This window comes from Numida meleagris, chromosome 12, assembly GCF_002078875.1.
Source record: "Numida meleagris isolate 19003 breed g44 Domestic line chromosome 12, NumMel1.0, whole genome shotgun sequence".
NCBI lineage: Eukaryota > Metazoa > Chordata > Aves > Galliformes > Numididae > Numida > Numida meleagris.
In genome coordinates this window covers 9,555,012-9,568,977 of record NC_034420.1, presented here as the reverse complement: position 1 = coordinate 9,568,977, position 13,966 = coordinate 9,555,012, and the positions used below count along the sequence as shown (strand labels likewise).

Genomic DNA, 13,966 nt, shown 5'->3' with positions numbered 1-13,966 from the left:
GGCCCGGGGCCGGCGTTCCTTGGGCTCCGGCTCCCAGGCGCCGGCGGCTGTTTTTAGCCAAGCAAAAGTTGAATGTTTTGAGATTTTCTATTTTGAGCTGTGAAGCTGGAGAAGCTGAGCCTCCTCTGACCCCTGCGTGTCTGTGCGGAGCAGCAGGGCCAGCCTGCCCTGCCCGGCACTGGGGCTGTGGTTGCCCTCAGTCTTCACCCTGCAGCTGCCCCCTGCCCCCTCATGCCCCATGTTTCCATGTGGCCCCATCTCCTACACTCTCTCCTCTTGAAGCACCAAGCAGGCTGTGGGGCATCCCTTGTGCCCCTGCAACATGGCCTAGATTACGCTGGAGGGCACAGCTTGGAGAGCCCCAGCGATGGCACTGGGCTGTCCTGGGGTGCTGCATGGCATGAGCAGCTCAGCCCACTGGCCGCGATGTTGCCACGTGGGGCTTTGGTCCTGCAGCAGCTGCAGGGTCTGTCTCTGTGCTTTGTGCCAGAAGATGCTCAGGGCCATGTGTGTGCAGGAGAGCTGGCATTTGCTCAGTCTCCAGCAAATCCAGGCAGAGTGGGGTGGCAGGGATTGCTGACGCTCAGCGGAGGTGCCACCACCAAGAGGTCACCCATGGCTACAAGAGATGGTGGGGGCAGTTGGAGTGACCTGGGAGAGGAGCAGAGCTGAGTGCTCCTGGGATGCAGACACCAGCTCTGGGCATGCAATTCCGCCTTTTTTTATTCACCGCCCTGCAAAACCCTGCGCTTCTGGAAGTACCTTGACTTCAGACCCAGCAGCACAGCCCTCCATCCCTCAGCTCTGGCACAGGGCAGTGGGGATGGCTGTCCCGGGGGTCCCTAGGAGCCGTGCCGGACCAGGGCAGCCAGGAGTCTGCGGAATGCAGCGCGGAAGTCCCTGTTGAAGATAGTGTAGATGATGGGGTTGAGGCTGCTGTTGCAGTACCCGATCCAGAAGAAGAAGCTGAAGAGGGGCTTGGAGACGCGGCAGCCCTCCCCGCACACGGCCTCCAGGCTGTAGGTGAAGAAGAAGGGGAACCAGCAGAGCACGAAGGCGCCCATCACCACGGCCAGCACGATGGTGAAGCGCCGCTCCCGCACCCGCAATAACCGCCGCCGGCACAGCGACACGCTCTGGTGCTGGCTCCGGTGCCGCCGGCTCGGTGCTGCAGCCCATGATGCCCTCCTGTTGGCATCCCCAGGGCACGGGGCCGAGCCACGGCGGGCGGCGAGCACGGCAGCGCTGCGGCGCATGGTGAGGTGGTAGATGCGGCAGTAGACGGTGACCATGACGAGGCACGGGGCGAAGAAGGAGGCGACGCAGGAGGCCAGCACGTACCACGTCTCGTCGATCAGCTCGCACTGCCGTGTTCGCGGCCGGGCCTTGAAGAGGGGCGGTAAGGCCACCAGAGCGGCCGCGGCCCACACCGCCCCGATCATCGCCTTCACGCGGCCGGGGCTGCGCCTCAGGTTGAGCCGTGCCGCCCGCGTGACGGCCCAGTAGCGGTCCAGGCTGATGGCACAGAGGTGCCCGATGGAGGCTGTGCACAGCAGCACATCCAGCGCCAGGTAGAGACTGCACCACAAGCTGCCGAAGTACCAGTAGCCCATCACCTCCTTGGCCAACGAGAAGGGCAGGATGAGGACGGCCACCAGGATGTCTGCTGAGGCCAGGGACACCAGGAAGAGGTTCTGCGGGGCGCGCAGGGCCCGGCTGGTGGAGACGGCCACCACCACCAGCGCGTTGCCCACCAGCGTGGCCAGCAGCACGGTGAGCACGGCCAGCAGGATGAGCCCGGTGGCTGCCGGCGAGTGTGGGAGGCTGTCGGCCTGGCTGCTGTTACTGGAGGCGTTGGGCAGGGTGATGGCAGCCTCCATGCTGCACCAGCCCCTCCGGTGACCGAATCCCCATGGGGCTGCCCCCCGCCGCACGCGCCCTGCTCACCGCCGCTTCTTGCTGCTCGACCCTTCCATCACCCGACCACCGCGGCTCCTCCCGAGCTGGCTGGGTGCAGTGGGACCAACCCGGCGTCTCCCTCCCTGCTGCCTTCGTGCAGTCCCCGCGGCGGCTGCACCGTGGCTCTGCAGCAGCCCCGCTCACTCGTCCCAGCCCCAGGGAGGAGGGAGGGCGGGAAGCAGCGAGGGAGGGACGGCCGCTATCGCTGGCAGGAGCCCAAGCATCTGTGGGCAGTGGGAGAAGTGGTTGTAGCCAATGCTTAAAGGGCTCCTGCCGGGGTCACCAGGGCAGGTGAGCTTCCACTGTGGTGTTGGGGTGCTGTGGTGCTATGCTGTGCTAAGCCAGCATCCTGCTGAGCCCCTGCAATTGCACTCTGCCATGACACCGAGTGGTGTGGCATCGACCTCATCCCTGCAGCTCAGCTCTCCAGGGATAAGGGATACAGAGAGAGATGCTGCCAGCAGGACAATGGCAAACTGCAGAGCATGGTATGGGTTTGGCTGCGGCATCACTGTGCCACTGCATTGCCAAGCATCGTGCTTGGTGCTGCCCAGTGCTGGGCACCATGGGCTGCGGGGCGCTGCCTTGGTGCTGCATGGACGCAGGTGGTCAGGATTTGCAGGACAGGAGCTGCAGATGCACAGCTGGGACACAAGTGCTCAGCCTTTATTAGACACTGGGGAAAGTGGAAACCAGGCAGCCGGTGCTGGCTAGAGGCGGGTGGCACTGTGCAGGGCCAGGTGTGGGGAGCCCACCCGCAGCGTGGGGCTGGGCATCTCCTCGGGGTAGGAGAGCATAGGGTTGTCCAGCCCCAGCCTGGCCTTGTCACGGGCAGCGGCCTCACGCTCATCCCAGCCCTCGGGGCTGCGACAGCGGTCGGTGCAGCAGAGCGTGGCGCGCGTGATGAGGCTGTCGAGCGGCTGCAGCGAGTGCATCCAGGCCGGGAGGAAGTCCCAGCTCTGCAGCCACTTGGGCAGGCGACCGGGGCTGCGCACCTGCAGCACGTTCACCAGCCCCACAAAGAAGAGGAGGCCGAGGAAAGGAGCTCCCACCCCCACCAGCACCCGCCAGCCCGCCATGGAGATGCCGAAGATGAGGGAGGGCAGCAGGAGGAAGCAGACGATGAGGTACAGCACGGCGAACCAGCGGTACTTGGCCGTGCGCTCGCCCAGCGCCTTGGCCATGCGGATGGGCAGGCGGGTGAAGGGCAGCGGGTACCACAGCAGGATGCCAGAGATGTTGAAGAAGAAGTGGCAGAGGGCGATCTGTGGGGATGGCGGTTGTGTTGAGCTGGGCACGGGGGCACATGGGCTGCTCTCTGTCACCCTGCAGCCCCCAGCCTGTACCTGGAAGGAACTAGCCAGCTTGTCCCCAGGGCTGGCCAGCGCGGCCAGGATGGCAGTGGTGGTGGTGCCAATGTTGGAGCCCAGGGTCAGCGGGTAGGCACGCTCAATGCTGATCACCCCCAAGCCTGCGGGAGAGATACCCCTTGGCATCACAGCACTGTCCCTTGAGGCACATCTCTGAGCACCACAGTGCCCATGGGCCATCACGGCAGGGACCAGCACGTGGCTGTGGCTGACCGATCAGGGGTGTGATGGCTGAGGTGAAGACGGAGCTGCTCTGCACCACAAAGGTCATCCCAGCGCCCACCACCATGGCGAAGTACCCTGTGAGCCAGCTGAACGGGTGCGGGAGGTCTGCCACGGCACAGAACATGGGCACAGACATGGACAATGTCAGCTGGGAGCAGCCCAGAGCTCCTACCTGGTGGTGCTGGGGAGGGAGCTGTGGGATCAGGTTCTGGGTATAGGGCTAAGCTTGGGACTGCAGGAGTCTGCTGGGCAGGATGGATGGGTGGGAAAGGGGAGGTGAACGCTAGGAGGATGTGATGGGCATAAATAGAGGAGGGAGCAGGTAGGAATGGGGCCAGGAGTTCATGCAGTTCAGGGCTGGGGGTTAGAGGTAGGATTAGGATGGGGGTGGCAGGGGCCAAGCAGAGAGGACTGGAGCAGTCAGGATCCCACCCCACAGTGGTCTCCCTGTCCCACTCACCAGTGTTGATGACCTTCTGGATGGCTTTGGCCACCTGCCCCTTGAGCAGGGAGTTGAGGAGTTTGACCAGGAGGATGAGGCAGGTGCAGAGCACGACGAGGGACCCGGCCAGCAGAACCAGCCCCACGGCCAGGTCCGGCAGCGGCGTGTCCGTGAAGAGGTGCTCGCCTGCCCCACAGCACGGCTGGGCGAGGGCCTGGGGCCGACCCGGCCCCGCTCACAAACCTGTCCCCACCAAGCAGCCCCGCACAGCCCCGCAGCATCACCCAGCCCTGCTTCAGCCCTATGCTCAGGGCTCCCGGACCCACGGCACCCCAGCCCTACAAGCAGCCCCTCCAGACCCACTCACACTTTTGCCTGGTGATGTTGTGGAGGATCCCAATGCCATTACTGCTGCAATGTCCAGAAGCCGTGCAGTTTGGGGGCACCTCTACCCCACTGGCAGCTGTCTGTAGCGAGCGGGCAGACTGTGGGTGAGTCCTTAGCATCCTCACAAGCCCCACCCCACTGCCTTCCATGGGGTGCTTTTGAGGGGCATCTGGCTGGCCAGCCTTCCCCCCCAGCTCCATAGCAAGGCCATGAGCTCCTCACCTGGGCAGGTGTGGGGCCGCACCACATGCGGATGAGGCTGCGGTTGCGCAGGCTTTCATCCCCTGTTGCGATGCCCGTGATCACTGACTTGTCCAGCTGCAACAACACATTGGAGGGGATGGCACTGGGGGGCTGGCAGCATCCCCAGGCTGGGGAATTTTACACTGTGATGGGGACCTTGCTGCCAGCCTGTGTCAGAACTGCCACCCCAGGGACATCAGTTCTAGGGACATTATTCCTAGCATGGGCACACCAATGCCGGGGGACCACCCCTGAGGACAGCACAGCCAACCCAAGGAGACCTGGATGATGAGCTTGGTGAAGGGCTCCGTGATGATTTTCAACAGGTCGGGGGCATCCTTCCCGCTGCGGATGTTGAAGGTGGCCACCACCAGGCGGGTGACGTGGTGCAGGTACCCACTCACCACCTCCAGCGGCAGCAGGACCAACACCGACAGCCAGTTGAAACAGTCATGCACTGTAGCACCGGCAAAAGCTCTGCATGGAGGAGTCTGCATGTCAGTGTGGGGCAGGCCTCAGCCCCCAAGCCCCTTTGGCCCCATCAGTGCTCACCTTTTGAATTCACTGCGGTCGCCAGCCTGCATGAGGGCCACGATGGTGTTGGTGACCGAGGTGCCGATGTTGGAGCCCATGATGATGGGGATGGCTGAGCGCACCTCCAGCACTGGCGGCAGAAAGACCTGCTAGCCCCACATGTCCTCCTTGGCCACCCCAGCCCCAGCCTCATGTCCCAGGGAGCTCTGTGGGTGCACTCACGCCCCGAGGAGACCATGCTGACAATGATGGAGGTGGAGGTGGAGGAGCTCTGCACCAACACAGTCACCAGGATGCCCACCACCAGCCCGGCTACGGGGTTGGAGAGGATGGCGTTGTCCTTGAAGATGTCCCCTGCCACCTTGCCTGTGAGAAAGCATTAGGGCAGGGCACTGGAGCTGGGGTGCTGCTGGCTGCCCACTGCCCGCGGCCTTACCTCCGGCCAGCTGGAAGGCAGAGCTGAGCACGTCCAGGGAGCAGACGAAGAGGTACAGGAAGCCAAACATCAGAGGCACCTTGAGAAGGGAGACACAGATGGACTGGACCCTCACCCAGCAGCCCAGCTCTGCGCAAGACAAGAGAGAGTGTTACATGCCAGGCATGTGTCCACCTGCCCGGCTGTGTCCCTGGGTTCCCTCCACCTTCTTCTGCCCGGCCCGCAGCACCACAGGGCACCGAGCATCTTCCACAGCCGATGCCCTCCTTGCTGGAAGCTGTGCTTGGGGACCTCACCTGGCTTCTGCAGCTCCTCCAAGCCCAGGCGGGGCCCCTGCCAGGGCAGCGCATCCAGCTCATAGCGCTCCCGGCTCTCCACCAGCCTCCCCGGGGAGCCGGGGCACAAGAAGCCATGGTCAGGGCAGGTCACCGCTCCCACGGCGAAGGGGCAGGCGTGGGCGCCCGGCAGCCTGTGCAGAGCTGGGTAGAGGTGTACCCAAAACATGTTATGGCCCTGTCCTCTTAGGGTGCCAGGCATGGTGTCCGCCTGGTGTGGGGAAGCAAAGCTGAGCTCTGCATGGGGAGGAGAGTGGTGAGGAGGAGGGCTGGGGGACCTACCTTGGGGGCTGGGGCAGTAGGCAAACGGGGTCCCGTGCACCACCCTTCCTCCCCGCACCGGGCAGCGGGGCATGGCCGGGCTCTCCCTCCGGTATGGCAGCATCGCTCCAGCTGAGTCTGAGCAGAGGCAGCCACACATCACTGTGGCGGGGCTATACCCGCACTGCTCCAACCACTGCCACCCCAAAACCTTGCAGCGGTGGCACCACTGAGGAGCACTGTCCCGGTGGCCCCCTTGGCCACCCAGGGCCAGTCCTGCCCTGGGGTGCTGCTCACCTGGGGTTGGCCAAGCACTCAGAGCAGCTCCATGTCCTCATGCCAAATCCACGCGTCCCTCCAGCAAAGTGGCCCACGAGGCACTGGGGCCCTTTATATGCATGTCAAGAGCAAAGTCTAAGGAGCCCAGCGTTGCCCCTCGCCTCTGCTCACTGCTCACCTCCTCCCCAGAAATTCCTGCAGTTAATGGGTAACCCCACAGCATCCCACGTCAGCCGCAGTCCCGGGGGTGGCCTGGGGCATGCGTCCCGGGGTATGGTGCCTTGTGTGCCCTGTGCACCCCACCTCACCTGCCCGAGGCTCTGCATCACCCCTGCTAAGGCAGCCTCACACCGCAGGAGAGGAGGGGGAGGAGGTCTCACTGTTGGAGCTTCCTGAACTGGAGGTGAGGTCATGCACACACCCACCGGCCTCACAGCCCCAAGGGCACAGCTCTGCTGGCCTGGCCCAAGGGTGGTGGCAGTGGTTGCATCAGCACTGCAGCAGGATGCTGCCAGCAGGACAGGCACCGGCGTGGTCCCCGTGTCGTCAGTGATGGTGGCACGCCGCCCATGTCAGGGCACCGCAGAGACCGCTTTATCTCAGCATGCGCGATGCCAGGTTGAGTGGAAGGGGAGCAGCGCCAGTGTGTTCGTCACTGCACCTCGGTGCTGTTTATCATTACCCCATTTATGTACCTTCGCCAAGTTTCCATCCACCCACGTGGTGCCCGGCCAGCTCATGCCCATGGCAGCCGAGGGCAGAGCTGGGGCCAAAGGCCTCTCTGGCGCAGCCGCAAGGGAGTGGGCACAGAGGGGCTGCATGGCCGTGCTGCCCCTGTTCCTCTGGAGCTGGGTCCAGCGGGTGCCACATGGCTGCTGCCGAGTGCGTCAGGGCACCCACTGTGCCCTGGCCTGTGCCTGCTGGGGCATGGAGCACTGCGTGACCTGTGCCTGGGTCACCCTGGCAGCACGCCCTGCTCCCTGGGCACAGTGGAGACCGGGGGACACGTGTGGTGCTGGACGAGGTACTCTGGTCCTCCCCTTGGGCCAAGCAGGGCACCCAGCTGGAGAGCAGAGCTTCATCTCTGTTAACCCATGGGTTTGTGCCATGGCAGATCTGGAGGGGACAGTGACACCGTGGACCAGTGTTAGCAGTGGGATGACTTTGTGTGTGGGGGTCATTGTTTGCAGAGAAATAAGGCAGCTCTGTAAGCACAAACAAGCCAGACACGATGGCCTGTATGGGGACAAGGGTACCCAGGGTGCTGCCAGTGCTTGGGGACAGCCCGCGGGTAAGCCTGCAAGGGACTGCAGGTTGCACACTGTGATGTGCCTCTCCAGAACAGCAGGGGCATGGAGGTCCCTCATCCAGGGAGCCCCCCATGGCCCCCATGCCCAGCTCTGCCAGTGGGGGAGGCCGGTGGCCGCATGTGCCCCGTGCCCAGGGATGCAGTGGCTGCTGCCTGGCTGCCCCCACAATCATTAACCTGCAGAGGCCCTGGCAGCTGGGCTGTCACTCATTGACAGCCTTGGGGCTGAAGTCCTACCGGCCCCACAGTTTCCCCTCCATCACCAGCAGTACAGGGAAAACAGGCTACTGGCACTGCCCCTTCCTGCAGGAGCAGGATGGGCGCTGGGCAGGGTTGTGGGGAATACTCCTAGTGAGCTGTGCGGGTACCAGGGTGCAGGAGAGGGGATGCTACCAGAAGCTACCTCAGCATCCCTCAAGAGCTGAGCGCAGTGTGGAGCCCCAGCAGGGAAGGAAGGGAGGAGAGGGAAGCAATTTCAGGCAATGCTCTTTATTTCCCCTGGTTTCACACCACAGACAGGACTGAGCAGCACCACGGAGACACATGGGGGCTCTGAGCCAGCCCTAGGGGCTGTGACACTTTCCCGAGGGGAGCAGGAGGCCGCTCTAGGCCACCCCTCTGCCTGTGGCCTGGCTGTGGGGACTGAGTGGTGGCCCAGGGCACCGCTGGGCATGCCTAGGGCGGGCTGAGATGCCGAGCACCCAGAGGTGCTGCACTGATCCAGCACCTCTGGCACAGGACAGACTCATCCCCAAGGGCTGAGTGCCCACAGCTCCAGCAGGACAGGGCACGGGCTGAGGGTGTATGCCCTGAGGGCCATCTCTGCAGCCTCCCATGCACAGTCTCTCACTGCTGCTGCTGGGACAGGGCCTCATCCGGGCCCATGCACTCTCCTGTTTCTGCCTGTCCACAGCACTGGGACCCAGGGCTGGCGCCTGCTCTGCCACCCAGTCTGGCCACGTCCTCTCTATCCCATCCTCCCTTGGGCTGAAGGCTGCTTCCTGTGGGTCTGCACCAGCCTGGTGCAGGCAGGATGCTCCCAGGGGCAGGATTTGCCTAGGGGCAGCCCTGCTCCAGGGCAGAAGCACCGGGCAGGATAGTGCCAGATGCGTGTGGGATGCTGCAAAGTGCTTTGCAACGGGGGTTCAACCTATATACAGGACTCCCTTGACGTGCACCAGGATATGGCCCCACAGAGGGGCATGGCAGCTGCTCAACCACTCACAGCAACACAACATGAGGCTGGGACGGGACATGGATGAATCTGTGGTCCGGGCAGTGTTGGTGGCTCCACACGCTGGTGCAGGAGCGGAGCAGGGCTCACCGGGGCTCACGGTCGACCGCAGGCTGAGCCGGTGCAGGTTTGGCAGGAGCAGGGTGGCCATTCCCTGGGTGAAGGGCACTGGGTTGCTCTGGCCCCCGGCAGGTGCTGTCATCCTGCCCTGGCAGCTGGAGGAAGTCAGGCAGGACCAGGTCCTCCTTGGAGAGCAGCCCACGCTGGTCATTGGCCCGGCAGCTCTGGGCACGGTTCAGCAGCTCTACCAACCCTGGGGGAAAAGGAGGACACGCGCCTCAGCTACCCCATGGGGATCCTGAGCCCATGGGACCTTGCGTCCATCCCTGGTGCAGAGGGGACTCCGCTTCTCTCAGCCCATATTTTGCCCCAGTCCTGCGGATTTGGGGCATGTCAGCTCTCACCTTCCAAGTCGTATGTGCGGCGGTTCAGGTTGCTGGCAGCTGACGACCGTGGCCTGGAGGAGGTTGTCCCCCATGGCATGTCAGGCTCTGGTCCCGTCGGGCTTCCCTCCTGCAGCAACGGGGACAAGAAGGCAGTGCTTCCCCTGGTCCTGCCTCCTCCCAGGGGCCACAGTGGGGCACATCTTCCCCACAGGCACTCCTGCAATGGGATCTTGGACTCACCTCACTCTGGAGAGGGGAAGGGGCAGCTGCAGCCTCAGCACTCTCTGTCACTCGCATGTCTGCAACACAGAGAAGAGCAATGCTCCCTGATCACCCGGGGAGCAGGAACTACAGCCAGCAGAAAGCAGCCCAGCCCCATGGCAGGAGGGGCTGGGGACACATCTGGGGGCAGTGACATGGTTCATAGGAGTGACAGTGCTTGGGAGGGGACAGCAGATGTTACCTGCTGGCGTTTCCATGACGAGCTTCTGTGCAGCCACCGTGCTAACCAGCTTCTCCATGTCCAGGGCTGCCTGCTCACCTTGCTGCAATAAGGAACACTAGTGTCACACATGGCATGTGGCAAAGGTGGCGAGGTGGAGGGCCTGTGACCAGCGTCAGCACTCACCAGGTTGGGCTACCTGGCATGGAGCACCCCTCGGTGCTGCTGCCCACCCTGACCCCACACGGATCACTGCCCCACCACCCTCACCCGCCGCAGCAGTGCCAGCTCCATGTTTATGCCGTATTTCCCCAGCACAGGCTGCAGCGCTTCCCGAATTCGCTTGGTGGACTTGGCCGTGATGCGGATTGTCTTGTTGAGGGAGGAGATTTCCAGACTGCAGAGAGAAAGTCAACACTAGTGGTCCAAGGCACTGCAGGGAAAACAGGGTGGGTGATGTGGAACAGATATACAAGGGCATCAGTCCTGAAAATGACACTCACTCAAAACTGATCCTGTTCTCCAACTTCACCTCCTGGTCTGCCAGCACACAGCACTCCTGGTCCAACACCAGTGCTTTCTGCAAGAGCCAAAGCATCATGATACTCCCACCATGGGCACATCCATGCCACACCAGCCTCACTGGAAGGAGCCCCCCTGCCCCGTACCTGCTCGTTCCCAACCAGGTAGACCTTGATGTCGGAGGGGCTGAAGCCGCGCTTCTCGCATATCCCAGCCAGCATGTCACGGATGGAGAGGCCGGGCCGCACGGAGGCCAGTGAGGCTGTGCCATCAGGCAGGTAGACGCAGCAGTACTTCATGGGCTTGGCCTCGGCCTCGCTGCCCCCCAGGCTCTTGCGATGGCCCTGTGGGACAGGAGAGCCACCGTCAGTGTGGGCAGTGGTGGTGTGGGGCTGGCACAGCGAGGACTCACCTCTGTCCAGGGGCTGGGAGCTGTGCTGGCTGAGGAGAGGAAGCCCAGGTCCAGGCTGGCAGAGGAGTTCAGGGAGCCCTGGGACTCCCGCCACAGCACAGCACTTCCGCTGCCTTCTCCCCCATCTAGGACAGATAGATGACCATGGTGGGGACAGCGCAAGGACAGGGACACCCATAGCTGCCCAGCACGTCTCCTACCTGCCCAGGAGGGCTCCCGTCGCTCACCCTTGCGGAATGAACGGCGAGGGCTGCGGTTGGCACCACTGCCAGCCGTCTCCACCCCCAGTGGCAGAGACTTCCCCAGCTTCAGCTTCGACTTCTGGGGAAAAGAGAGGAGGAGGCTCAGCATGGGGACTGCTCTGTCCCTCACTGAGTCTCCATCCCTCAGACTTGTGACTGGCCCAGGGATGGCTCTGTGTTCCCTTGACACCCCATGCACCTTGCTGAGGTCCGGGGGGGGGCTGCTGCTGCGGGAGTGAGGCCGCAGGTCTGGCAGGGGCTGCCCCTGGCTCTCTGCTGTCAGGCAGGCTTGGTAGAGTGGGGACTTGACGAAACGTGTGTAGCTGTCGAACTTCATCAGGTTAAAGATCTGAGGGGGGAGGAGGTGCCTGCTCAGCATCCCAGCTTACGACTCCTGGGGGTCTGGCTCCTGCCTCACTGCTGGAGTGGGACTGGGGTGTTTTGACTCACTTGGAGCTGCTGGAGGCGGAACATGTCTGGGGAGGGAGTTGCCAGCATGTCCTCCCCGATCCAGGCCTGCCGGTCAATGTTGACAGGGCTCACCGAGTGGCTGGAGAGGAACTCATCGTAGATCCGCCGCGCCTCCTGTGCCAGCTAGGAACAGGACTCAGGATGGGGCCATGAGCCTCCTCCCCACCTGTCTGAGCCCCTGAGCTCTGAGGGCCGAGTCCCACCTGAGGCAGCAGGACAGGCACTGGGCTCATACCCAGTAAAACCCGATGGAGGAGCTGCCTGGCCCTAGCCCCTTGCTGTCCTGTTCCCCGTCTCTCTTTTCCCATCCCTGCTCCTGCCAGCAGCACCTTCCATCCTCTTGCTGCCCCAGAGATGGAGAAGCACAGCCTGCCCTGCACCCATTTTCTTGTCCCAACCAGAATGGACCCCAGCCTCCCTACCAGCAGTCACACAAGCACCCAGGAACACAGTGACATGATTGCCACCTCCACCTCTCAGACCACATCCTCTGCACGGGGCCAGTACCTGTTGCGTGTTGCTGGCTGGGATCTGCTGGAAGCGCTCACATGCCTGCCAGAAGTAGACATTTTCGGCACTAAACTCCTTCTTGAGGAACTCCTGTGGGGCAAAGAGCTGCTGGCCCAGCTGCACCCAGGGCACAGGGTGCTTGAGGCCAGGACTGCAGCTGTAGTCAGCACAGAGTCCGGGCTGCAGCACTCACAGTGAAGTAGGTGACAGCCACACGGTCCTGCAGCAGCGTCTCAAAGGACTCGGCCCAGCTGACAACAGAGCTGTGCGTAGAGCTACTGAGGGACTGCACCGCCGGCAGGCTGTTCACACTGTGGTTGCTGCCCCGGGCTCTGGAGGCATTTAATTCTGAAAGAGAGAGAAAGGGTCTGGTCTTAGTCCCTGGGCACTGTGGCCACCCTGTGCATGGGCATTCAGCTGGAACTGAGTCAGCCCCCTGGGAACTGCTGTCTGCAGCCCCCAGTATCTGCCCCAAGTCCATCTGCCCCATCCTGGCTGCTCCAGCCCTGCAGGATGTGGGATGAGAGCACAAGGAGCTGAGCTGCTGCTCTGCGCATCACATCAGCATCACCATTGGACCAAGCACCACCATGAATGGCACAAACTGACACCTTCCGGCGTGACAACGCTCCCTCCCAGGGCTGTCACTGTCACTCTGCGTGTGACTCACTTCCCAGAAAACAAAGCCAGCGTGTGGGGAAGGCACCCAGCAGGGAGGGGAAGCAGGATGGCAGGAGTAGATGGGGAACATACCTCATGGAGAGGATGGGTGGAGGTGCTCGCCAGGCACCCTGCCTCTGCACTGTGCTTCAATTTACCTCCTCCATTCCCCCAGCCCCGACCGCTGAGGGGGACACAGATCAGCCACCCACGTCCCTATCCCTGCAGGAACCCCTGGGGAGCACAGCTGTTGGACTGGGAGAACAGGCAGCAGGAGGTCAGGGCACACAAGTGGGAGCAGCAGCATACCAGCTGCTCACCAGCAGGGAGGAGGCAGCTTGCTGCTCTGCTGGGATCTGCTGTTCTCGATCAGCCCAAATCAAGGCATGTCTTGGCAAACAGGCAGCGTCCCCTCGGAGCACTGGGTTCGCCATGCCCCAGCCAGTGCTGCAGCTCCCAGCACCCAGGGGCCGAGTGGAGGAGAGAGGGATGGGCGGGACTGCAGGGCTCCCCCTCCCCTGAAGATACCACCGATCTTGTCCCAGCACAGGGAGCAGCCTTACCTCCATCTGACACAGCCGGGCCCTGCAGGGTGGAGAAGAGAGGTGAGGGAAGGCAAACAGCTGGAGACACCGCCCCAATGTTATCTACCTACAGCTGGGGCTGCTGCCCCATGATGGGGGCAGGATGTGGGGTTCCCCCAGCACAGTGAGCAGGGCTGCGGGCCTGCAGTGGGCACACTGCTGTTCTCCCACCTGCGTGCCTCTGCCACTCTGGGCTCGGCAATTGGGAAAGGGCAGATGCTGTCGGATGTAACTCTGCCGCTACGCAGGGAGAAGCAGCCTCCCCAACACAGGAAGAGAAGGGGAGGGAAAGGAGAACCACAGCCCCAGGCAGGCACAGTGCCCGCTGCCTCCTGCTTTGGGGCATGGGGCTACTGGAAATCCAGCGCCCACGGGCTGGAGTCAGTCCGTGCCCGAGCTGCTGGCTCAGGGCGTCCTGCAGCATCCCCCGGGCTGCTCCGGGCAGCTCCCTGAGGGACGTGGCACCCCGGAGGATGGGCAGGGCCTCACGCTCAGCCCCAGCACGGGGGGGGGGAGGAGGGCAAAGCTCTGCACCGCTTGGCGTGGTGCCACCCTCCAGCCGCGCCCCGGCCCGGTGTCCCCTGCGAGCCCCACACCCAGGGGGCTGCCCTGCGGCCCCCAGCCCCAGGCACCCCCCGGCATCCCCCTGCCCGGCCCCGCCCC

The 13,966-nt window shown here is 63.4% G+C and overlaps 3 protein-coding genes across 7 annotated transcripts in view; all 3 read right to left on the bottom strand.

Annotated features, from left to right (window-relative positions):
* On the bottom strand, positions 718-2,184 carry LOC110405283 (alpha-2Db adrenergic receptor-like). Its single transcript, XM_021410469.1, has one exon. It carries the CDS (start codon positions 1,878-1,880, stop codon positions 843-845), a length of 1,038 nt encoding a protein of 345 aa, XP_021266144.1. The 5' UTR covers positions 1,881-2,184; the 3' UTR covers positions 718-842.
* On the bottom strand, positions 2,591-6,950 carry SLC34A1 (solute carrier family 34 member 1). 5 transcript variants are annotated; one of them, XM_021410463.1, is made up of 14 exons: positions 6,650-6,950; positions 6,490-6,580; positions 6,214-6,330; positions 5,893-6,075; positions 5,597-5,725; positions 5,383-5,526; positions 5,179-5,290; positions 4,908-5,103; positions 4,606-4,701; positions 4,364-4,481; positions 4,015-4,182; positions 3,543-3,659; positions 3,306-3,430; positions 2,591-3,224 (listed from the first exon to the last, which is right to left on the bottom strand). In XM_021410463.1, exons 3-14 carry the CDS (start codon positions 6,314-6,316, stop codon positions 2,670-2,672), a joined length of 2,046 nt encoding a protein of 681 aa, XP_021266138.1. In that variant the 5' UTR covers positions 6,317-6,330; positions 6,490-6,580; positions 6,650-6,950; the 3' UTR covers positions 2,591-2,669. The 5 variants fall into 5 exon arrangements, with proteins under 5 accessions (XP_021266138.1, XP_021266137.1, XP_021266139.1 ...); XM_021410462.1 differs by having other exon boundaries at positions 6,490-6,666; positions 6,780-6,950; XM_021410464.1 differs by having other exon boundaries at positions 6,780-6,950.
* RGS14 (regulator of G protein signaling 14) overlaps positions 8,254-13,966 on the bottom strand; it is a 6,109-nt gene continuing 396 nt past the window's right edge. Inside the window, exons 2-15 of the mRNA XM_021410468.1 lie at positions 13,283-13,304; positions 12,253-12,407; positions 12,057-12,149; positions 11,529-11,672; positions 11,278-11,427; positions 11,037-11,157; positions 10,837-10,961; positions 10,571-10,768; positions 10,406-10,482; positions 10,173-10,299; positions 9,924-10,005; positions 9,701-9,759; positions 9,479-9,587; positions 8,254-9,327 (exon numbers count right to left, since the gene is read on the bottom strand). Coding sequence (XP_021266143.1) covers positions 9,101-9,327; positions 9,479-9,587; positions 9,701-9,759; positions 9,924-10,005; positions 10,173-10,299; positions 10,406-10,482; positions 10,571-10,768; positions 10,837-10,961; positions 11,037-11,157; positions 11,278-11,427; positions 11,529-11,672; positions 12,057-12,149; positions 12,253-12,407; positions 13,283-13,304 — 1,689 coding nt within the window. The 3' untranslated portion in view covers positions 8,254-9,100. The remainder of the gene's footprint in view (positions 9,328-9,478; positions 9,588-9,700; positions 9,760-9,923; positions 10,006-10,172; positions 10,300-10,405; positions 10,483-10,570; positions 10,769-10,836; positions 10,962-11,036; positions 11,158-11,277; positions 11,428-11,528; positions 11,673-12,056; positions 12,150-12,252; positions 12,408-13,282; positions 13,305-13,966) is intronic.

Excerpts from the sequence above, each read along its gene's own strand:
- SLC34A1 (XM_021410463.1), bottom strand. The coding sequence starts at position 6,316 with ATGCTGCCATACCGGAGGGAGAGCCCGGCCATGCCCCGCTGCCCGGTG. Across the intron at positions 4,183-4,363 it reads CAACATCACCAGGCAAAAGT|GCGAGCACCTCTTCACGGAC; the intron begins GTGAGTGGGTCT and ends GCTGTGGGGCAG. Across the intron at positions 3,660-4,014 it reads CCAGAAGGTCATCAACACTG|ACCTCCCGCACCCGTTCAGC; the intron begins GTGAGTGGGACA and ends GTGCCGTGGCAG.
- LOC110405283 (XM_021410469.1), bottom strand. The coding sequence starts at position 1,880 with ATGGAGGCTGCCATCACCCTGCCCAACGCCTCCAGTAACAGCAGCCAG.